Source organism: Carcharhinus amblyrhynchos, chromosome 1 (genome assembly GCF_965287045.1).
Source record: "Carcharhinus amblyrhynchos chromosome 1, sCarAmb.v2.hapA, whole genome shotgun sequence".
Taxonomy (NCBI): domain Eukaryota; kingdom Metazoa; phylum Chordata; class Chondrichthyes; order Carcharhiniformes; family Carcharhinidae; genus Carcharhinus; species Carcharhinus amblyrhynchos.
Window position 1 is genome coordinate 23,156,055 of NC_137324.1, and position 24,841 is coordinate 23,180,895.

Here is a 24,841-nt window from a genome sequence, read left to right on the forward strand (position 1 = left end):
AAGATATTACTTCGCTTTTGTTTGTCAAGTTATCTAGTGAAGGAATCACGTAGTAAAGTGTTGTCTCCTGATCAATTTGTTAATTTCACTATCACATGCAACAATAACTGAAACAATAAAATACCCGATTAAAATGAAAAATATTTTGATTAATATGAAGTGTTGGAAAACATTACTTTTGAGAGTTTCTCTCTGCATTTAAAAAAATAAGTGGTGTAGAGAGATAATTAGTCAGACTGAAACCGATAAAGTTGCAGTAAGGAACCACAAGTTGTACTCACTGAATTCTCTGTTTCCAACCTCTCTGGGTGTGGATATTGGAAATGGCATTTTTTTCTCCAGAGAAGACTACCACGATTGGGTCATTAGTTTGTAAAGGCAGATTAATGGCGCAGTAAAGCAAAAAGTTGCTGCTCATGTACTCTTTTAACTATGTTCTCAGCCAATTCCAAATCACTCTGCAACCAACAAATGCTGCCCATATCAAACCCTGTTGCAGCCAAACAAGGAGTGGGAAATGAGGGGAGCCATCCAACTCCTAATCAATGGATATAACAAGTTGCTGTTCAAATGGTCCGAGATTGCTACTATCTACTTCAACTCTGGTACATACTCTACCAATCCATCACATCCCCAGTTTTAATTGCTCTGGCCATGCCTTCGATTGCCTATGCCCAAGCTCTGGAATATCCTCCCTACACCCCCCCGCCTTTTCCTTTAAGAATCCCAAACTACCTGCCTCTTTGACCATCTGACCTAATATCCTCTTGTGTTGTCTGTGTATCATCCTTTGTTTAGAATGTTCCTGTGGAGCACCTCAGAACATTTCATTACATTAGAGGCACTATATAAATTTGTTGTTGATTAAGCATTCACTATTTTACTATTCCATATTTTCTGTTTACATTTATTCCAGGTAATTAACACATCAAAACATCACAGGACCAATATGCGGAGAATGGACTGGAACGTTATCTCAAATATTTTTGTGATCTTTAAGGTTGCCGTCAGAACTTTGTAATATCGAACTCTGCCTCATCTACGTTCTGTCTTGTTAGGTCTTTACTATTCTATTTCTTTTGGTTTTGAAAACTGGAATGAAACTTGCACATTCATGAGCCACGCTGAGCATATTTAAAGGCATTCAGGGCTTCAATCTTTGCTTTTCCGAGGATGATATTGGGAGTGGGGGTGGGTTATGAAGTGGTGTTTAGCCATGATGGTTTGTATATTATGGTGAGTGGGGCAGGCCTGATGCACCAGCTGGACTGTTCCCGTCTGTGATATTTCCAAAACACACTTCAGATAAATGTTACAACGATGGATGTAAAACATTGGCTCCCTACGATGTCTCCCTTGTGTTCACTATGTAGGAATGTTGGCTTTCCTTGCTCTGTTGTTTGCTGTTTGTATCATACAGAAAGTGTAAAATGTTTACTTTGTGGCTGTAAAAGCAACAATTTTGTGTAATTAAAAAAATGTATTTTAAAAGTATTTGGTTCCCAGTTAATTGTTTGGTTGAAAAACTAACCTCTGAGGATTGCAGGGTGAAATATTGAGCTTGTCTTGTTGCATAGAGCCTCACTGCATGCATGAGTACAATCCAACATTACAGAGCTGAAATTGGTGCAGAACAGCCCCTCCATTTAAACTGTGTGCCCAATCACATGAATGTAACACTGAATCCCTAATTGGTGCCAATACTGAATTAAAATGAAATCAGTATTGCACTGTTAATGGCATCTCCCCAATGGGAGCATCTATCTCAACGCGGCTGCAACCATTCAACGACATCCTGTAATTCTTACAGGGTTAGTCCATTTGGACAATGGGAGGCACAGTAGAAACTGCAAAGTCTGCCTCTTCCATTTTGTTTGAGGTATGACATTGTATTAGATAGGATATAGAGCCAGGGCAGCACAGTGGTACAGTGGTTAGGCCTGCTGCCTCACTGCTCCAGGGACCTGGGTTCAATTCCAGCTTTAGATATCTGTCTGTGTGGAGTCTGCACATTCTCCCTGTGTCTCAGTGGGTTTCCTCCAGGTGCTCCAGTTTCCTCCCACAATCCCAAGATGTGCAGGTTAGAAGGATTGGCCATGCTAAATTGCTCCTCTGTTTGTGAATGTGTCTTGTGATGGGCTGGTGTCCATTCTTGGGTGTTCACTGCCTCACGTTCAGTATCTGTCAGGAAAGGCTCCAACTCCCTGCGACCCTGAATTGAATTAGGAGGTTAGTAAAGTGAAAAAAAAATTGCACAGGAAGAGGCCATTCAGCCTAAGCTGTTCATGCTGGTATTTATGCTCCACTTGAGCCTCCTCCTATTTTACTCATTTAAATCTATCATCCTAACATCCCTTTCTCCTTCAAATCTTTGTCTATCCTTAATTCATCGAGACAATTCCACAACTGTGGTAGTGAGTTCCACATTCTTAATTCTGAATTCCCATTTCTCAGTGACTATATTATTTTGATGGCTTCTTGTTATGCTTTTCCTCACAATAGGAAGCATTTTTTCTTGAATCCACTATATCAAACTGTTTCATATTTCTAATGGCATCTCTTGTTACTTCTCAACCTTCTTTTTCAATAGAAAACCGATCAAGGCTGTCAATCTTTTCCTGAGACATGCACTCCATGTATTTCTCATATCATCCTAACTAATCTTCTCTGCAATCTCTCCACTGCCTCTTTATTCCTTTTATAATATGGCAACCAGAATTGAATCCATAGAATCTCTACTGTGCAGAAGGAGGTCATTCAGCCCATCAGGTCTGCACCAACCACAATCCCACCCAAGGCCCTATTCCCATAACCCCACATGTTTACCCTGCTAATCCCCCTGACATTAGGTAGATTGGCCACACTAAATTGACCCTAACCCGCACATCTTTGGAGTGTGGGAAGAAATTGGAGCACCCAGAGGAAACCCATGCAGACACGAGGAAAATGTGCAAATGTAGACAGTCACCCAAGGCCGGAATTGAACCCAGGCCCCTTGCCTCACATAAACATTACTGCTGTCTGTGAGGCAGCAGTGCTAGCCACTATGCCACAGTGCCACATGCAGTTCTCTGTGCAATCTAACCAAGGTTCAATACAAGTTTAGCTTAACGTCCCTACTTTTCAATTATATCCCCCTAGAAATAAAGTTTGGTGTTTGATTTGTTTTTATGGCCTTACTAATCCCTGGTGCAACTTTTAATTATTTGCACATTTATACTCTACTGAGGTTCCCCTACCCCACCTAGACTTGTATCTTCCAATTAATAAAGAACACTGCTGTTGTTCCTACCAAAATGTGCTACTTCACATTTATCTGCATTGAACTTGATGGGAAAGGTTAGCAACGAGAGGAATGTCTATCCTCTAAGTGGCAGGAAGGTGGCAAGCTGGCTGGCATGTGTGGGCAGAGGGTTCATGTCAGAAGCACCACAACCCTCCAGGGTATGACTGTAAGGCAGTGAAAAGTTCAATAACCTCAAGGATAACTCGGGTAAGCTTCCTAACTTGCATCTTTTATTGCTCTACTTAATCTGTTGTCAGTTCTCACCACACTTCCCTCCCTCCGTTTTTAGTACACTCCTCCTATCACTACAGCTCAGTACAATCCACCTTCTTGATTTCCTAATAACATTGTAACCTCTCCAGTCCAGAAATCCAATGTGGCAGCACTAGTTATCTGGAAATTTCTGAGTATTATTTTAGCACAATATTTTGGCAACAGAGTAGATAAAGTGTATGGATAAATAATACAACTCTTATTACTGCTTTCTAGTGCTGTAGCACTGAGTAATGTTTCAGCTAAGTATCTATACCGATGGTATTTTCTGGTTCATGCATTTGTGGTTAGGTATTCCAATGAGATCCCATAATCCAGAAAATTCTGAAATCCAGGAATGACTTGATCCCAAGCATTCAAATCCAAAGAGGCTGTAATGTACCACATTCAGTCTCTGTTGCTCTCTTCACTGTTACCTCCTTCACCTCCTCCTACTTCTGCCACATTTCAGATATTAATGATAGCATTCTACCCTGACACACGTGTCCTCAAAACTTCTTACTGCTCTAAAACTGACACACTTCTATTTTTCTCACAAGGCAAGGCCATATTCCCAAAGAGAAGTCCAAAGTGAATTTTCCATTTGCAATGACAGGGAACAGGTAGCTACAGAAGGATGTCCAGGAGTCATCCATCTGCTGTCCTCACCTGAAGAGCAGGCAATGGAGTTGGGTGGGGAGCATGTGAATATATCTAGTGAGTTTGGAGGGTAGGCCCAGCATGGATTGTAGCTATCTTCCCCCCTCATTCCCATCTCTTAAGTCTCGCTAGAGGAGGTGCTGGCCTAGTGCTATTATCGTTTGACTATTAAGTCAGAAACTCAGCTAACGTGCTGGGGACCCAGGCTCAAATCCCACCATGGCAATAAAAAAAAAAGATCTGGAATTAAGAATCTTACTGATGACCATGAAACCATTGTCAACTGCTGGAAAATCCCATCTGGTTCACTAGGGAACTTTAGGGAAGGAAATCTTCTGTCTTTACCTGGTCTGGCCTACATGTGACTCCAGAGCAGCAGCAATGTGGTTGACTCTCAACTACCCTCCAAGGGCAACTAGGGATGAGCAACAAATGCTGGCCAGCCAGCAATGCCTGTGTCCCACAAATGAAAAATAACTAACACATATGATTTATGGCACACAAGCTTTCAGAAGCCATTTGCCTTCTCTGCTTTTCAGGGACAATAAATACTAACACATCTGTCCTCATTCTATCTCTTGTCTAGAAGCTTAACTCAGGCCTAAGAAACAGAAGGGGGAGGGTCACTCAAGTTTACCTTTGCTGAAACCAGCTCACTGATTGATACTGCATAGAGTTCAGAGGACTTATCTACACATGGGGATGAACTCAGCACCAGTGTGCAGAGGCAAGGACAGTGGCATAGAATGAGTGGGGACGCAGTGCACAGAGACAAAGCTCGTATGCTAGTCTTGCTGCAGAGGACTCACCTTACACAAGGTCAGCAGGGAAGTTTGAGTAGCATTCGGTTGCATGTCACTGAGCCGCTGCACAGTGTTGGGGAACATGGAGGAGTCCAGCCAACAATATTTGGACCACACAGTCAAACAGAGCGAGTAGCCAGCACTCAGCATTATTGGGGGACCCACAGTGATGCAGCCTCTGGTCACAGCTCTGACTACTTCAAGGGAAATTCTGACCTTTATCATCTTGCCTCAGTTCGGCATATCCTCAAGTTTAAAAAACATAAATGAGTGTCTGGATAGGATCATCGAGCACCTTCCTGGGTGCCTGAAAAAGACCATCGGAGAGGCAGTAAATGTCATTTCCTCGGGTGACAACGCACACCCACAATACACCAGTCATGCAAACCATGTCCATGTTGGTGCCAGTCACAGTAAAAAGTCTGACAACACCAGGTTTTAGTCCAACCGATTTATTTGATAATATTCTCACAAGCTTTCGAGGGGACAGCCTCTTCGTCAGGTGAATGGAGAGTTCTGGCCTCAGACAGAGCTCTGTCTGAGGCCAGAACTCTCCATTCACCTGACGAAGAGGCTGTCCCCTCGAAAGCTTGTGAGAATATTATCAAATAAATCGGTTGGACTAAAACCTGGTGTTGTCAGACTTTTTACTGTGTTTACGCCAGTCCTACGCCGGCATACCCACATCATGACTACTATCGGTGCCAGTCAGACAGCAATGCCGGATTGACCAGGCTAAATTCAAGCTCCAATGACCTGTAGCACTCCTAGAACACTGTAAGCGCCACAACAGATTTCAGCAGTCTCTCAAGTTGTAACCTATGGGGAAACCTCCTTGTAGGAATACCAGAATTAATAACAAAGCACAGAAGATGGGGTCAGAAGTGTACGCCCAGGTGATTTGTAGAAATATGGCGGTCTTGGAACAATTTGTGAAACTAAGAGGAATGGAGTCTTTTGGAGTCGAGAGGTAAAATGTTTGATTTTGGTCTTTATAATTTTAGTGATGGAATTTACATTTTGAGGCCATTGGGTGTCAGAACTGGGTCTTGCAAAAAGACAGCTTGCTCGCTTCAGAAATGTTTACAACCCCGGAGACTACCCCACTGCAGACAGAGCTGTTTGCCAGAATTTTACTGCCTCACCAGCCCAAGGTTCATAAGATCCCACCCTGGCCAATGGAGAATGTCATTCTGTGAGCCTCACCCACCCTGGAATCAGGGCGGATGTGCCAATAAAATTCCGGCATTTGTCTCCAATTTGAGCTCCAATAGGTAGTTCAAGCAGGATGTCAATTTTTTAATGTGCACCTGCTTCCTGCCCCCTTATCTCCTTCACCCCGTTCTGGCACCATGAACTATTCCCTGTTGCCTCCTTTATTTTATTCATTCATGGGACATGGGCATCGCTGGCTGACCACATCTATTGCCCTTGAGAAGGCAGTGGTATGCCATCAGCTTGAATCGCTGCAGTCCATGTTCTGTGAGTTGACTCACAATGCCGTTAGGGAGGGAATTCCAAGATTTTGACTCAGCAACTGCGAAGGAACAGCGATATATTTCCAAGTCAGGATGGCGAGTGGCTTGGAGGGGAACTTGCAGGTGGTGATGTTCCCATTTACCTGCTGCCCCTGTCCTTCTAGATGGAAGTGGTCGTGGGTTTGGAAGGTGCTGTCAAAGGATCTTTGGTGAATTGCTTGTGTTAACTTTTTGATTGCAGTCCTAGGAAACTCTAATCTCATTTTATTAGCTCAAGCCAACTAAAAATAAACAAGTAACAACATTACATGAATAAAGCAGTTCTGAAATCAGATAAAAACTGCAAAAATATCCTCAAACTACATAGAAGATAAGAGCAGGAGGAGGCCATTTGGCCCTTCGAGCCTGCTCCACATTCATTACGATCATGGCTGATCATCCAACTCAATAACCTAATCCTGCTTTCTCCCCATAACCTTTGATCCCATTCACCCCTAGTGCTATATCCAGCCGCCTCTTGAATACATTCAATATTTTGACATCAACTACTTCCTGTGGTAATGAATTCCACAGACTCTTCAGGTGAAGAAATGTCTCCTCATCTCTGTCCTAAATGATCCATCCTGAATCCTCAGACTGTGACCGCTGGTTCTGGATACCCCCACCATCAGGAACATCCTTCCTGTGTCTACCCTGTCTAGTCCTGTTAGAATTTTATAAGTCTTGGTGAGATCCCCCCCCGACACCCACCAAAAGAAACAGAACTCTTTTTTAACTTAAAATTCTATTTTAGAACTATTTCTGCTCTTTTTTTCTCTTGTTATCCCATTCTATTTTTCCCTATTCTCTTTTCTGTTATTCCTCTGATTTTTACTTTCTATCTACCGAATGTACATTTTCTCACATGACAGTCACTGTAGCTCAGAAGTGTAATTAATTATAAGGATCTCCGTAAAATGCTCCATAAAAAGCAATAAGATGCTCTATAAGTGGAAATATTATATATATTTTTCCACCTTAGAAGTACAACCACTTTGAAAATGTTGGCTAGTGATTAGCTGTTTCCTGATTTGAAAACTCACTGATTGTTATATTACAAAAATAATTACTTCATTGACATGTTGGGGTAAATTAGATACAATTTTTCACATTAGATGCATGGTTGGTCTCACTCAATGGGTTATGTGATGCATGGAACTCAGCATGGCACAGTAAGAGCTTAATTAAAGCCCAACAGCCACCACGCTATATAGTCCCCTAAAATGTTTGCATAAATTAGTGTTATGTAATGTTTTACAGGGTAAGGAACACATTGTGGTGATTTTTAAACAGGTGTTCATTTTTAACCAATAGACCCATGTTAATATAAACCAATGTGTTGTGTAAACCACCAAACGGTGACTTTGCATTACTTAATTCAGTGAAGTATCTAATTAGAATTTAACAGGTTGTGGTCAGCAATTGCTGAATAGTTGAATGGAGCAGTTTCATTCACTATCCATTTGGTTTCTTGAGGTAATAGGGGACTTATAAAACATTGCCCTCTTGTGCCTGGGTTCCAAATTCACTCCTATCTCCACATTAAACTCTATGCAAGGTGCATTGGGTTCTTGAGATAAGAATATCAGCCTTTTTTTGGTGATTAAAAATATTATTTTTTGATCACGAAGCAGAATAACTTCTAAACATATTTGTTTTTTTATTCATTCTTCACCATCCATTTCAGTTGAGTGAAATAGTTGATCCAACGTTTATCAGATGGCCTGTACCTGGATATGAAATTGAAACAACATTTCTGTTCCATGCTGTGTAGATTTCAGCATTGTGTGATGATATCTTGATTATTTATGAATGAACCAGTCAATGTGCCAACATTCCACTGAAAAGAAGACTTGCAAGAGGAGTTAGAAATTACTCTAGATCAAACTATTGTTAAATGTTTTCCTGCTCTTCTTCACCTTAATACACCCGGTAACAAGAGACCATAAGACATAGAAGCAGAATTAGGCTATTTGGCCCATTGAGTCTGCCTCACCATTCAATTATGATAATATGGTTCTCATCCCCATTCTCCTGACTTCTCCCCATAACCCTTGATCCCCTTATTGATCAAGAATCTATCTAGCTCAGTCTTAAAGACACTTAGTGACCTGGCCTCCACATCCCTCCGTGGCAATGAGTTCCACAGATTCACCACTCTCTGGCTGAAGAAATTCCTCCTCATCTCAGTTTTAAAGGAGCGTCCCTTCACTCTGAGATTGTGCCTTACAGTCCTAGTCTCTTCCACAGTGGAAATATCCTCTCCATGTCCACTCTACCTAGGCTTCTCGGTATTCTGTAAGCATTGAGAATTTCTTCACTTTGTTAACGAAACAGAGTGCACCCACGCTGTCTAGTAAATGAATCATTCGTGTAAAGTACCTTTTTGCAAAGAATCTATTGATCCAGCATCACATGTATAATATTTGAAACAATAAAATACGCCAGAGAAAGAAAAATATTTTGACAAATTTAGAGAGCCTCAAAACACTACTTCTGAGAATTCCTCTTTTCTTAAAATAAGTAAGTGCTTATAGAGACATAATTACTCAGAATTATGAAGAGAGACTGAATAGACTGGGTCTGTACTCGTTGGAGTTTAGAAGGATGAGGGGGGATTTTGTAGAGACATATAAGGTAATGAAGGGGATGGAGAGGGTAGAGGTAGAGAGACTCTTCCCGCTTAGAAAGGATAGCAGGACTAGAGGGCACAGCCTCAAGATAAAGGGGGTGCAGTTTCGAATGGAGTTGAGGAGGAACTTCTTCACTCAAAGGGTGGTGAATCTCTGGAATTCTCTGCCCGTTGAAGTGGTGGAGGCTACCTCGCTAAATATATTTAAGTCACGGGTAGATAGGTTTTTGACAGACAAGGGAATTAAGGGTTATGGGGAGAGAGCGGGAAAGTGGAACTGATCCACTTCAGATCAGCCATGATCTTATTGAATGGCGGGGCAGGCTTGAAGGGCTAGATGGCCTACTCCTGCTCCTATTTCTTATGTTCTTATGTGGAATAAAAGTGATAAGGTCCCAATTACAAATCATATGTTCTATTCATCAAATTGTCCATTACTAAACTCTTTAGATGCTGGAAATGACATTTTTCTCATTACTCTGTAGAAAGTTACTCTGTAGAAAGAGTGCATGTTGGGTTTATAAAGGCAGATAAATTGTACAGTAAAGGAACTAAAGTGTTCATTATGTTATGTTTAACAATGCTCTGAAAAATCAAATCTCTTTGCAATCAACAAGTTACTTTTGAAATTATCCTGGTGTCATAGTAGGTCAATTTTAAAGTTTAGTTATTTATTAGTGTCACAAGTAGGCTCACGTTAACACTACAATGAAATTACTGTGACAATCCCCTAGTCGCCACACTCCAGCACCTATTTGGGTAGACTGAGGGAGAATTTAGCATGGCCAATGCACCTAACCAGCATGCCTTTAGGACTGTGGGAGGAAACTGAGGCACCCAGAGGTAACCCATACAGACATGGGGAGAATGGCTAGACTCCAAGCCAGGAATTGAACCATGTCTTTGGCGCTGTGAGGCAGCAGTGTTAACCACTGTGCCACCGTGTCACCCTAGTACATGCACGTACATAATTCCAGTACATACACACTGGCAAAGCATCAACCTAATAATATCATAGCCTAGCCTCTTAAATATATTAAATTGGCAAAAGAAGAATCGTTTTATGGATTCTCTTCAGAATCATAAGCAGCCTATTGACAAAGATACTAGAATACTATTTGTGTGTCTTTCATGTCTAGCTTTGGGACATTGTGGGACAAGTGTTAGCTCTGAAATTACAACTTTCTGGAAGATTTTAATCATTTTAAAAACATACCCTAACAGATTTTAATCATTTTAAAAACATACCCTAACATTACTGCTGTTGCAACCAAATGCTTCCGAAAATGGAACAATTTTTTCAAATTTCATTTATAGAATTGAAGAAGGACATCTCCTCTCGCCCCATCTTTTCATTATCTTACCCGGCTGATTTCATATATCTGCAGCATTACTAAGATCACCTATTTCACATTCTTTAACATCACCTGACTCCATCCAACAGGGTTCATTTTGCCCCAAAACTCCCCAAGGTATCAGCACTCCTTTCATTCTGGCCTGTTCTACATCCTCAAGTTTAATTGTTGCACCATTGGACCAAACTTTTAATATCACTTGTGTGGCTGGGTGTCGTAATTGGTTTTATAATGCCCCTGTACCTCAGGACGTTTCATCTTTGATAAAGGTGCTTTATAAATGTAAATCTCACGTGTCAGTGCAGGGCAGCGAAGGGCCTCTTCTGCCCTGTGTGATTCTGTGACTCCAAAACTTCTTTTGGACATTGGGAGTTTACATTATCATGGTTATTGAAGCAGTCTGTATGGAGGATGTAATCATTACTTGTTAAAGTGTGAATAATTATGTTGGGTGCTTCTTTTGCACAGAGTAGCAGGTGGCACAGAAACCGCTCCCTTTTGCAGACTGCAGAACACACCTGCTGCCTTGCCTGTCTCTGTGGGATTTATTTCATGTGGTGAAAATTATGTAGGGTACAGGTTGGCTAGCTGCACTCACTGGTTAGTTAGCATGTTCTTAGAAATTCGGATCTGCAATGAAATGTAATTACTACCATTCAAGACATCCTGGTTAAATAAACTGCAATATTTGTAGACATACTCTAGGACAAAAAACGTAGAGCGTAGTTATTTTGTCTGTTTTAGTCATGGTGATTGCACTCTAGTCTCTGAGTCAGAAGGCTACAATTTCAAGCCCAGTTCAAGAGATAATGGAGGCCAACATGATGGTACAGTGGTAAGCACTGCTGCCTCACAATACCAGGGACCTGGATTCAATTCCAGCCTTGGGTGACTGTTTGTCTATGACAGTTTGCACATTCTCCCCATGTCTGTGTGAGTTTCCTCCGGTTTCCCCTCACAGTCTAAAAACGTGCAGATTAGGTGGATTGGCCATGCTAACTTGCCCCTTAGTGTCCCAAGATGCGTAGGTCGAGGGAATTGGAGGGGTAAATTTATGGGGTTAGGGATGGGCCTGGGTGAGATGCTCTAGAGAGTCAGTGCACACTTGATGGGCTGAACGGCCACCTACTGCACTGTAGGAATTCTATGATTCTATGACAGTGCAGTACCTATCTACCCTGCTGGAAGTTCCCATTTTTAAATGAGATGTTAAATTGAGGCCTATCTAGGGCAGATAGAAAAGATCCAATGTCTCTATTCACTAAAGCATGGGGGTGTTCTCCTCGATGTGCTGGCCCTACCAGCAAATAAAATCAAAACAGAAGATGCTGGTTAAACATATAATCCCTTCAGAGCTTGTTCGCCACTAAAACAGTGTAACAGTGCATTAACATTTCCTGTTAATGTTTGCAGGAGCTTGCTGTGTGTAAATTGGTGCCAGTTTCTCCTGTATTGTTTGTAAGATTGACAAATGGAATTGAAGTTGCTGGGCGATGTGGTGGCACAGTGCTGCCTCACAGCGCCAGAGACATAAGAACATAAGAAATAGGGGCAGGAGTAGGCCATCTAGCCCTTCGAGCCTGCCCCGCCATTCAATAAGATCATGGCTGATCTGTCGTGGCTCAGTTCCACATTCCCGCCGTCTCCCCATAACCCTTAATCCCCTCGCTTATCAAAAACCCATCAACCCGCGTCTTAAAAATACTTAGCGAGGCAGCCTCCACCACTTCAACGGGCAGAGAATTCCAGAGATTCACCACCCTTTGAGTGAAGAAGTTCCTCCTCAACTCTGTTCTAAACCGCCCCCCCTTTATCTTGAGGCTGTGCCCTCTAGTCCTACTGTCCTTTCTGAGCGGGAAGAGTCTCCCCACCTCTATCCTATCCATCCCATTCATCATCTTATACGTCTCAATGAGATCTCCCCTCATTCTTCTAAACTCTAACGAGTACAAGCCTAGTTTATTCAGCCTCTCCTCATAGCTCAACCCCCTCAACTCTGGCATCAGCCTAGTAAACCTCCTCTGCACTCCCTCCAAGGCCAAAATATCCTTGCATAAGTACGGCGCCCAAAAATGCACACAGTACTCCAGCTGCGGCCTCACCAATGCCCTATACAGCTGCAGCAAGACCTCCCTACTTTTATATTCAATCCCCCTCGCTATGAAGGCCAGCATCCCATTCACCTTCCTGACCACCTGCTGCACCTGCAGGCTGGGTTTTTGCGACTCATGCACAAGGACCCCGAGGTCCCTCTGCACCGTCGCCTGCTGCAGTTTTTCGCCACCCTGGGTTCAATTCCTGGGTTGGGTCACTGTCTGTGTGCAGTTTGCACTTTCTCCCCATATCTGCGTGGGTTTCCTCTGGGTGCTCCAGTTTCCTCCCACAGTATAAAGATGTGTGGATTGGCCATGCTAAATTGCCCATTAGTGTCAGGGGGACTAGCAGAATAAATCCGTGGGATTACAAGGATGGGGCTTGGGTGGGATTGTGGTCAGTGCAGTCTCAATGGGCCGAATGGCCTCCTCCTGCACTGTTGGGATTGTACGATACATAGTTCAAATTGTAAAGTACAGACTTATGATACAAGGGGTAGGTGGAAGATATTAATCACAGTTTCACTTATCACTGATGTTTTTAATGAAATATTAACTGTGTTTTGATTCATTTTAAATTGTTGATCTTGGACTCTGGAGGACAGCTTGACCTTGTCAAAGGCGCTATACAAATGTAAATTCTTCATTCCCCCCAAAAATGAACGAATTGAGCTGGAAGGCCTGATTCGGAGTTTGCTGCGACCAACGACAGTGTTTAGGATGAGGAGTGGGATGCACCGGGATCCGCCCTGGATTCACACTGTCCCCAGAAAGAGCTGGGTGGAGTCAACACTCCCCTTGGCAAATCCCGAGGACCAAAGGTCAACTGCCGCGAGTAACCCTGCCTCCAGTGTGCGGCGTGAAGGAGCTGCTTCTCACACCTCGACCTTTCTTTAACCAGTTTTCGATTTGCATCACCAGCCCCGACCTCTCGGGGTTTCCAGTGAACAGACTAGGTCAGAATGATACCAGAGACGCCTGCCTGCATCCCCCGGGTCTGTCCACCGCCTCACACAAGTCCTAACAGACTGAATGTGTAAATCGTGGGTGTTAACAGGTTAGACACGAAAGAGGTTCCCGAACAGTACCAAATCTCATGGCCAAACAACATTATGAATCGATACTTCTTTGTCTGTTGCTATCAAATCATGACCCTTACTGTTCTGTTCGATTTGATTTGATACATTATTATTGTCACGTGTATTGGGTGCCTCTACAGTTCTGCAGTTTGAATAAGACACCAATTTGTTTTTAGTATTGATTTGATTTAGTATTGGCACATGTGTTGGGATATGATGTGGAATGCCGAAATGAGAGGTCACACCATACCAGGTTTTCGTCCAACAGGTCTGTGTGAAATCACAAGCTTTTGGAGTTAGAAAGCTTCTGATTTCAAATAAACCTGTTGGACTATAACCTGGTGTCATGCGACCTCTTCTATTGGGATACAGTGAAAAGTATTGTTTCTTGCATGCTATACAGACAAAACATACCGTCCATAGAGTACATAGAGGAGAAGGAAAGGGTGCAAAGTCTTGGCCATTCTCTTGTTAAAACAAATATCACGTTACAAGTACTTCATTTCAGTCAGCTAGGCTTCCCTGTGCGCACACTACTACCTGTTAACTCTTCATTGAAGCAACCTCTTGACATTGAATGGTCAAGGCATGAATATAAAATTTCACATTACAGGGTTAGGACAGCTGAGGAGTCCTTTATAAACAAGGTGTTGTGTAATCATTTTATGCATTCCCTTCAGAACTAGCCAAGTGATAATGATGACAGAACTCTGGGCCCCGAAGATGCCATGGCGCCCAGTGGGGAGCCCATTAAACAGCCTTCCCTGATATCTCCTTGCTGCTGGAGCAATGGGCTGGGAGAATGGCCCCCAAAACTTTTCACTGCATCCCAATGACAGTAATAGAGTGAATCAATAAACCTGTGATTCTAGGACCAGGGCGGGTAGCACGGGAATAGGACAACGATTAATGTGGGGGATCAGCATTAACATAGGCTGGGACGGACAGCTTGTTTTTCTGTTGTAAATTCGGCGCATTTCAATGGGAAACTGAATTGCTAAACTGTAACAGGATTTGAGTGGGTACTTCCTGTTGCAGTGTGGACGTAGATGATCTGATAACCCGTATTTTACTATCACGCTGATCTGTCTTTTCATGCAAATGGTTATAACATTGTGGAGGTTAACTGTCATCCACCTCACAATGTGCTCATGAGGGCCTTTAATCCACCTCTGGCATACATTGTATTTAAAATCTGGACACAAACTTGTTACATACTGGAGTATGGCGGTAAGGTACTGAAATAATGATCCAAAGATATGAGCTCAAATCTCACCTTGGTTGATATGGGGATTTAAATTCAGCTCATTAAATAAAATCTGGAGTAAAAAACTAATATCAGTCACAGTAACCATGAAACTACCAGATTATCATAAGAACTGACTTGGTTCATGAATATCCTTTAGGGCAGGGGATTTGCTGTTTTTACCAAGCCTGCCATAGATGTGACTTGAAACTCACAACAATGTGGTTGACTCTTAACTCTCCCCTGAAATGACATTCAGTTGGTCCCACAGATGCACCATAGAAAGCATCCTTTCTGGTTGTATCACAGCTTGGCTTCTCAGCCTCTTGGCTAAGATCAGGTGTAGTATCGACATGCTGCACTTGGTTGAAGTCATTAGGTTACTTCAGCTTCATTTGAAGCAATTTTTTAAAGTGGCATCTTGGCCTTTTGGCTAAGATACAAATTAGAGCAAGCCTTGGAGGAGGAGCTACACCTCCTCCAATCAGCTTGGATCATGTAGATCAAGCCCAAGACAGGAGGTGAGAGCCCTCTCTTGTCAGCTTGGATCGGGAATGTCCTGACTTGTTGGGACTCATTGTTCTCTGGAGCAGTGTACTGGTGGCTGGTGAGTGTAAACTGCGAGTGTACTGTGGTTTTTTTAAATTGCAATGCTGGGTTGTGGGTTTTTTTCCTTTTGTGCTTTCCGTAGTGGGTCCTAGGCGCAAGAGCTGTTGGGAAGGGAGTGAGGGAGTATAAAAACAAGGCCACAGTAGACAGCGGGCAGTGTCGGGAGTGGGCAGTAGAGTGAGGCGGGTGCTGAGTGAGTACTGCAAGGGCTTTGGCTCACAGGGCTTAGGCGAGGTGAGTTACTGGTCAAGTTTTTCAAAGTGTGTCCATAGGTCTAAGGGTAGTCAAATAAATGGCAGGGTCCATGGGGAGATGTGTCAGCTGTGTAAGGTGCAATATGTGGGAGTTCCTGGAGACACAGCATCTACGGGGAGTCCACATCTGCACCAAATGTCTGGAGTTGCAGCGTTTGAGGGCCCGGGTTCGGCAACTGGAGTTGAGGCTAGAGGATTTATTTTTAGTGAGGGAGAATGAGGTACTAATGAATAGGAACCAGATTCAAGAGGGGATCCCACAGCCAAGGAGGGGGGATGGGTGGGTTACAGTTAGGAAGGGGAAAAAGAAGAGGAGTAACGTTCCAAAGGCTACCCCAGGGGTAGTCTCTCAAGATAGCAGGGGTAAGGCGCCAACTGAGGTGGAAAGGGCATAAGGGGAAGACCAGAATGCCTCAGAGGGAAGGAAGGGGACTGGATGTGAGATAGTGGTGGGGGACAGGAGGGTTAGAGGAATTGATAGGCGGTTCTGTGGGCAAAAGCGGGACTCCAGGATGGTAGTCTGCCTCCCTGGAGCAGGGGTACAGGATGTGTCGGAGAGGGTAGAGGGAATTTTGAAGGGCCAAGGGACCCAGGCGGATGTAATTATACATGTAGGTGAGAAGGACATAGGAAGGAAGAGTAGGGGGGAAATACGTACGCAGTTCAGGGAGTTGGGAGCCAGGCTGAAGTGCAAGGCCTCCAGGGTGGTGATCTCTGGGCTGCTGCCAGTGCCCAGCAATAGCAGGGATAAGAATAATGAGATCCTGCAGCTGAATGCGTGGCTGAGGGATTGGTGCAGGACAGAGGGTTTTACTTTTGTTGACCATTGGGAAGTCTTTGCAAAGGAAGGGCACTTGTATAAGAGGGATAGGGAACACTTAAATGGGAAGGGGACACATATTTTAGCTGGGAGGTTGGCTGGAGTGTTTAGGCAGGGTTTAAACTAGTATGGAGGGGGGGTGGGGAGGAGAGAGACAGCTCAGGCACTGGGAGTGAGTTAGAGGTCAGGGTAAGTCTAGATGATAGGAAAATCCCCCAGGAGAAGGAGGATCCGAGAGGGCCTGAGGGTCTTAGATGCATCTGTTTTAATGCGAGGAGTGTGATGGGAAAGTCGGATGAACTTAGGGCCTTGATGTTCGCGAGGAATTTAGATGTGGTGGCAGTGACAGAGACGTGGTTAAAGGACGGGCAGGACTGGCAGCTAAATATTCCAGGGTATAAGTGTTTTAGGTGTGATAGGGGAGGGTTGAAAAGAGGAGGGGGAGTGGCACTCTCAGTTAGGGAGCAGATCACAGCAGTGCAGAGGGAGGATAACATGGAGGGGTTGGAAATTGAGTCTCTGTGGGAGGAGTTGAGGAATAGGAAGGGGGCCATTACTATGCTAGGAGTGTGCTATAGACCGCCCGATAGCCCGCGGGCAGTGGAAGAGGGTATATGTAGGGACATTTTGGATAAGTGTAGGAAGAACAGGGTTGTTGTAGTGGGAGATTTTAATCTCCCTGGGGTGGATTGGAAGGTGCCTAGAGCTGGGGGGGTCTGATGGGGAGGAATTCGTAAGATGTGTATTGGAAGGATCCTTGCAACAGTATGTAGATAGCCCGACTAGAGAGGGGGCGATACTGGATTTAGTTCTGGGAAATGAGCCGGGTCAGGTGGTTAAGGTTGCGGTAGGCGAACATGTGGCTAATAGTGACCACAACTCCGTCTACTTTAGGATACGAATGGAAAAAGATGAGAGCTGTCCTAAGGGGAGGGTGCTAAATTGGGGGAAGGCTAGATACAGCTGGATTAGGCAGGAGCTTAGGGATACAGACTGGGATAGGCAGTTGGAAGGCAAGACCACGTTAGGCATGTGGGAGTCTTTCAAGGGAAAACTGCAAAGGGTGCAGGAAAGGTATGTGCCGGTTAGGAGAAAGGATGGGAAAGGTAGGATTAGGGAACCGTGGATTACTAGAGATATAGAAGACCTGGTTAGGAAGAAACGAGAGGCGTATGTCAGGTCTAAGCAGCTGGGAATGGAGAGAGCGTTGGAGGAATACAGAGAGTAGGAGGGATCTCAAACGGGGAGTTAGGAGAGCAAAGAGGGGGCATGAGATGGCTTTGGCAGGTAGGGTTAAGGAGAATCCAAAGGCATTTTATTCCTATCTTAAGAACAAAAGGGTGGCTAGGGGTAAAATCGGTCCTGTCAGGGACAGACGTGGGGAATTGTGCTTAGAGGCAGAGGGAATGGGGGAGATCCTGAATGAATACTTTGTGTCGGTATTCACGAAGGAGAGGGGCTTGATGTCTGGTACGGTCATTGAGGGAGCGGTAGACCAATTGAAAGATCTATCGATTATGAGGGAAGAAGTGTTAGGGCTTTTAGAGGGCATTAAAACCGATAAATCTCCGGGGCCCGATGGCGTTTATCCTAGACTGCTTAGAGAGGCGAGGGATGAGATTGCTGGGCCTCTGACGCAAATCTTTGTCTCTTCAATGGACACAGGTGAGGCCCCAGAGGACTGGAGGATAGCGAACGTGGTACTGTTGTTTAAAAAGGGTAGGAGGGATAGCCCGGGTAACTATAGGCCGGTGAGCTTAACGTCAGTGGTAGGTAAGTTGATGGAGAGGATTCTTAGGGATAGGATGTATGCGCACTTAGAGCGTTGCGATCTGATTAAGGATACGCAGCATGGCTTTGTCAAGGGGAAGTCTTGCCTTACGAATCTGGTAGAATTCTTCGAGGAGGTGACAAAAACGGTCGACGAAGGATGAGCCGTTGATGTCGTCTATATGAATTTCAGTAAGGCGTTTGACAAAGTCCCTCATGGTAGGTTGGTACAGAAGATTAAAGCTCATGGGATACATGGTCAGGTATCTAGATGGGTAGAGAACTGGCTTGCAAAGAGGAGTCAGAGAGTAGTAGTGGAGGGGTCTTTTTCTAGCTGGAGGTCTGTCACTAGTGGTGTGCCGCAGGGGTCAGTACTGGGGCCCCTTCTCTTTGTAGTGTATATAAATGATTTGGAAGAGGGAGTAGGTGGTGTGATCAGCAAATTTGCTGATGACACCAAGGTGGCTGGATTGGTGGGCAGTGAGGAGCAGTGTCTGGCAATACAGCGGGATATTGATAGGCTGGTTGATTGGGCAGAACACAGTAAAAAGTCTGACAACACCAGGTTTTAGTCCAACCTATTTATTTGATAATATTCTCACTAGTGAGAATATTATCAAATAAATAGGTTGGACTAAAACCTGGTGTTGTCAGACTTTTTACTGTGTTTACGCCAGTCCAACGCCGGCATACCCACATCATGATTGGGCAGATACATGGCAAATGGAGTTTAATCCGGATAAATGTGAGGTGATGCATTTTGGCCGGAATAATGTATGGGGGAGTCATATGGTAAAGGGTAAGCCCGTAAGGAGTATAGAATCGCAGCGAGACCTGGGGGTGCAAGTGCACAAGTCTTTGAAAGTGGCAGTGTAAGTGGAGAGTGTGGTGAAGAAAGCCTATGGTATGTTAGCCTTTATAGGAAGGGGTATAGAATATAAGAGCTGGAGTCTCATGTTGCAGTTGTACAGAACGTTGGGTAGGCCGCATTTGGAGTACTGCGTCCAGTTCTGGTCACCTTACTACCAGAAGGATGTGGAGACTCTGGAGAGAGTGCAGAGGAGGTTTACCAGGATGTTGCCTGGTATGGAAGGACTGGGGTATGAGGAAAGATTGAAGAAATTGGGGCTCTTTTCCCTTGAAAGACGCCGACTGAAGGGGGATCTAATAGAGGTATATAAGATTATGAAGGGTATAGATAGAGTAAACAGAGGTAAGCTATTTCCTATGATAGAGACACGTAGGACAAGGGGCCATGGACTTAAGGTGAGGGGGGAGAGGTACAACACAGATATTAGAGGGAGGTTTTTCACACAGAGGGTAGTGGGGGTATGGAATGCTCTGCCAAGTAAGGTGGTGGAGGCAAACATGCTAGAGTCCTTTAAGAGTAACTTAGACAGGCACATGACTGGGTTGGAGATGGGTGGATATAGGAGATTGTTTTAAATAAGGGTCATTAGCATTGGGGCGTCCCTGGTAATGTAAATGGGTATAGTATGATAATAATGTTTTTTTTCTTTTCATTCACAGGTTTTAAGTCGGTCCACCTCGTGTCCAACGAGGGGCATACACACGATGGGTCGAACTGGGGCTGCTCTTGGTTGTTCGAGATTGGCCTAGTGCTTCATGTCATTAGTGTGTGCCTAAACTGGACCAGATACTGGGCAAGATGACAGCTCAGTGACTATCACTGATTGCTGTGCAGACACATGGATTTGGGCCGGTGTCTGTGGGAGTTTGCGCATTCTCCCCGTGCTTGCGTGGGTTTCCTCCCACACCCCAAAGATGTGCTGTTAGGCTGATAGGCAGTAATAAATTGCCCCTAAATCAGATTCCCTCAATCTGGATGGCCATAAAACATTAGACAGGGGTCGTGGGTGGAGAGGGGGACTGGTGGTGTTGAGATGGCGGCGCGGGCTCGTTGGGCCGAAGGGCCTGTTTCCCGGGCTGATTTTGTTCTTTGTTCTTCTTTGTTCTTTGACTCTGAATTGGCTTTAATTTGACTTGATTAGATTGGAATAAAGTTTAAAAAAAAACACTAGTGGTAATGGCTGAATGCAGCCTAGGAAAATTGCAGAAGGTGGCATCAGGGTGTTATCTTGACATGTTCCTGCCTCCTTTTGTCTTTCTCAGGGATAGGCTGGGAGTGGGGAGTGAAGTGAGAAACTCCTATGGTTGATGTGGCCAGCCATTTGTGGCAAAAAGGACAGCTATTACAAGCCATTTTGCATTTTGTAATAGTCTTTTTCCTGACAACACATGGGTCACTTGCTGTATCTGCAGCTCAGTAGGTTAGAGGAGGCAAGTGCACAGTGTCAAACCTTTGAGATCTTGAGATATGAATCAGCAGTATAAACAGAGGTAGCAGCAAGTGTGAAGTCAGCCATAGGTAAAGGCTTGTGCTGATATGAACAGGCACTTATGAGTAGGTGACTTGGTGTGATTTTCTTACAGCGACTTATAAACCTCAATGGGGGGGCTACCGATCTTTGTACCTGAGAATATGGACATGGGGTCCACCGATACTGAGGTGGATCAGTGGGAGGAGCTGCAGGAGTGTCCACCTCAGCAGCTAGTGGGAGAGGGTCAACAACTTGGGGAGAAACAGCATGTAACATAGTTATAGCCAACTGGAGACCATAGAGAAGATAGCCGCAAGGTAGGACGTGACAGAAGGTGCTACCCTCTTCACAGGATTAGGCTAAGGTAAGCAAGAAAATTGGATGGTTTTATTGCAAAGTGTTTTCATGGGGTAAACATTTAGATGTACAATGTAATGATTATGATACAGTGATAACTGTTGCTCTCAATGCCTTCGAGTTAGTGCCAGGTGCAGGCAGTTTAGAAATTTAAGGGAGAAACAGAATCGTACTTTTGAGGAGTTTGCTACAGACAACAAAGCTAGATTTGGTAATCAGTGTAATGCTCTGAAGATTCAACAACAATTTGCACCTCTTAGAAAGGAAGATGGAAAAATAAAGCTCCACCCATGAGACCACAATGTTTCTAAGATATCGGCAGCTGCAACTGTGACTGATGTTTAGGTCAAACTTAAGAGTAGCAATAGACCATTATCTATAAACTTAAAGACAAACTGGAGAGGGAACAGATCTAAAAATAAAAGATCACAGTGAGCAAAAACAAAAATGAAATGACAGATATTCAATAGTAAAATAACAGAATGGAGGATAGCTATGATTTTAGAAGGATGAGTGGGGATCTTATTGAAACTTACAGGATACTACAAGCCCTGGATAGAGTGGACGTGGAGGGGATGTTTCTACTAGTAGGAAAAGTAGGGCAGAGGGCACAATCTCAGGCTGAAGGGATGATCCTTTAAAACAGAGATGAGGAGGGATTTCTTCAGCCAGAGAGTGGTGAATCTGTGGAAGTCTTTGCCGCAGAAGGCTGTGGAGACCAGGTCATTAAGTGTCTTTAAGACAGAGATAGATAGGTTCTTGATTGATAAGGGGACCAGGGAATATGGGGAAAAGGCAGGAGAATGGGGATGAGAAAAATATCAGCCATGACTGAATGGCAGAGCAGACTCGACGGACCAAGTGGCCTAATTCTGCTCCTATATATTATGGTCTTATGATTGAAGGAGAACAAGGTTATTGTTGTCAAAAGAGCAGACAAAAGAAGGCAGCTTATTGTAAATTGAAAGGCAAAATGCTAGCATTTGTGGGAGTGCATATCACGAATTCAGAAAATGCTGTCCCAGTAGGAGAAACGTGTGACAAACAAATAGTTTCAAATATATTTACTGTTCAGGTAGATCATAACTCAAGATTATTTCAAAAAAAGTTCAAAATTTTTCGCATTTTTGTCTGGTAAAACAGACAAATGTTTTTCAAGATGGTGCTGGAGTGAGGTAACTTCTTGCAAGCTGTTAACCAGCATACCTTCTAATTCGATCTTTTACTCTCATTCTATGCTTTTAAAACTTCATTCTAACTTTTTTAAACTCTCTAACAATGCTCTAAATCAATCTCTTACAGATTTGGTGCTTCCCTGCTGCTATCAGACTTTTGAATGGACCTACTTTGCATTAAGTTGATCTTTCTCTGCACCCTAGCTATGACTGTAACATTACATTCTGCACTCTCTCCTTTCCTTCTCCATGAATGCTATGTTTTGTCTGTGAAGCACGCAAGACACAACACTTTTCATTGTATACTAATACATGTGACAATAATAAATCAAATCAAACAGATTGATGTTCTTAGAGAACACAATTATTAATGGTTTTCCTCTGGAAAGTTCACTATGTAAAAATGTAATGATGCAGAGTATTCGTGAAGGTTGCTTAACCACTCTGTTGCATAAGGTTAAATTAAAATATGGGTTAATTTGCACTGTTATAACTGTGGCATTGTGTCAAGTTTACATATTAAAGATGTTTATTTTATATTAGGAAGTTACCTGGCTGGAGGTATGGGGTAGATTTCTCCCAAAAAAATTCTAAGTGTTGAATTTGCATGAAAACTGAAGTAATTCATGTTTTTTTTTCAGTAAGAGTTCAGAGAAGAATCTCCCACACTGCAGAAGCTACCAATGTGAATATCATTAAATTTCAAAGGTGGAGCCTATTCCAACTGGAGAGACTGAAACCAGCGCACTGAGTGGGCTAGTGCGCATGCACCAAACTGTCAGTGTCAAGATTGGCACATGCGCAGTGGCCCCGCACTGATAGTGGCCAGTTCTATCACTGGCCAGCTCTTCAACCTCCACAACGCTGCTCCCTGTGCTCCCCTGGCCCAATTGCTGCCCCCCCCCAACCATTCCTGAGCCCAGCCCTGACCATCCTGTCCAAGCCTGCCCCAAGTCTCCAGTAACCCCCTCCATCAATCACCAACACCCCCCCCCTGAAAGTTAACCCCTGCCCACAGTCCTGATACTCACCCCTCCCTCAGTGCCAACACATTCACCCAGCAGGCTGACTGCCCCCTATCCTGGCTTACCTCCCCAGTGTGCCCTGATCTCCAGCCTCCCCCTCCGATTCCCCCCCAACAGTTACTCCCACTGCAGTCCTGACTCTCCCACAGTGCCATCCCTCAGCAGGCTAACCACCTCCCCCTTCCCCCATTGACCCCCCACCTCCCAGCCTACCCCAGTCGCTGACCTCCCTTCTTCTTCCACCAATCCCTATGCAGAGTAGCAGCAGGACCCCCACTGATAGCCTGCTGTGCCCTGCCCCCATGAGGCCCCATCCCCGAGACCCCTCCCCATATGCTTCACCTTCTTGGCACTGCCACCACCCAATGGGCTGTGCCAAGGTGCCATTTGGACATTGGCACTTTTCACCGGTGACACAGGCTGACATGGTCAGAGTGCCAATGCCCGGGGGGGCATCCCCGTCACCCAACCGTCAGAGGACCCTGATTGCCCTCCACCCACCTTCACTCCATCATAGTTCCCCAAAAGTGAGGAACTATAGTAATCCCCACTGGAGTGAGCCACTCTGGTGTGGGCAAGGGAGATGCTAGATTTCTGGCTGGAAATCCAGCACTGGGGAGACACTAGCAGGGCGTGAAAGCATGTGTGAACCCCAGGAATCAGCCGACACAACAATTTCCTGGTCCGCTGCACGAAAAATTAGCACAGCAGGATGGGAGAATTGTGGCCGTGATGTTGTCTTCTGAAATGGTTCCAGAAAAGCCCAATGAAGTTGTCTAAAAGTAAAATCAAATGACATCAAAAATACATGGCTTTCTGTAATCCTGCTGGGAAAATGAATGTTGTAATTTACATAGAAACTAGAAGCAGGAGTAGGTAGGCCATTCAGCCCTTCAAGCATATGCTACCATTCATTTTGATCATGGCTGATCATCAAATTCAATACCCTAATACATCCTACCCCTCCCCCCCACACCCAACCCTTGATCCTTCAGCCTCAAGAGCTAGATCTAATTTATTCTTGAACACAGACAATGGTTTTGCCTCGACTACATTCTGTGATAGTGAATTTCACACATTCACTCTGGGTGAAGAAATTTCTCCTCGCATCAGTTCTAAAAGGTTTACTCAGAATGAACGTGTGTGAAAGGCCAAAAGCTCACATCTGCTGATATAAAGGGACTTTGGAACGTCGGACTGACAACGGCTATGAGGAAGGCTTTGTGTCCTTTGATATAGCTCAAAAGTTCAAAATGGTGAAGCAGCTACTCTCGTGAGAAAGAAAAGGGTGCAACGCATGCTGGTTGGAAGAGTTCATGAACTGACTAAGAAAAGGAGTATCAAGATTTGTTATCTGGTCAGCAACACAACCTTAGCAAAATTTTTAAAGCAGCTAAGAGGATTTTACTCAGCAAAAGAATGAACCGCTTGCAAAGAAGGAGGCAGTGAATCTGTATCTCCTGGAAAAGAATATTGGAACTTTCAATCCTGGAAAGAAACTTAGGGAGAACAGTACCCTGCACTTAAACAGGAGGAGGACAATTCAAATGGGCTGCTGGATCTGTG

General features: G+C 44.2%; 1 protein-coding gene across 1 annotated transcript in view; it reads left to right on the plus strand.

The window, feature by feature from the left end:
• Positions 1-13,495, plus strand: part of LOC145348670 (T-cell surface glycoprotein CD8 beta chain-like) — a 30,647-nt gene extending 17,152 nt beyond the window's left edge. Inside the window, exons 5-6 of the mRNA XM_080196835.1 lie at positions 11,270-11,340; positions 13,199-13,495. Of these exons, the coding sequence (XP_080052961.1) occupies positions 11,270-11,340; positions 13,199-13,495 (368 nt within the window). The remainder of the gene's footprint in view (positions 1-11,269; positions 11,341-13,198) is intronic.
• The last annotated feature ends 11,346 nt before the right edge of the window (positions 13,496-24,841 follow it).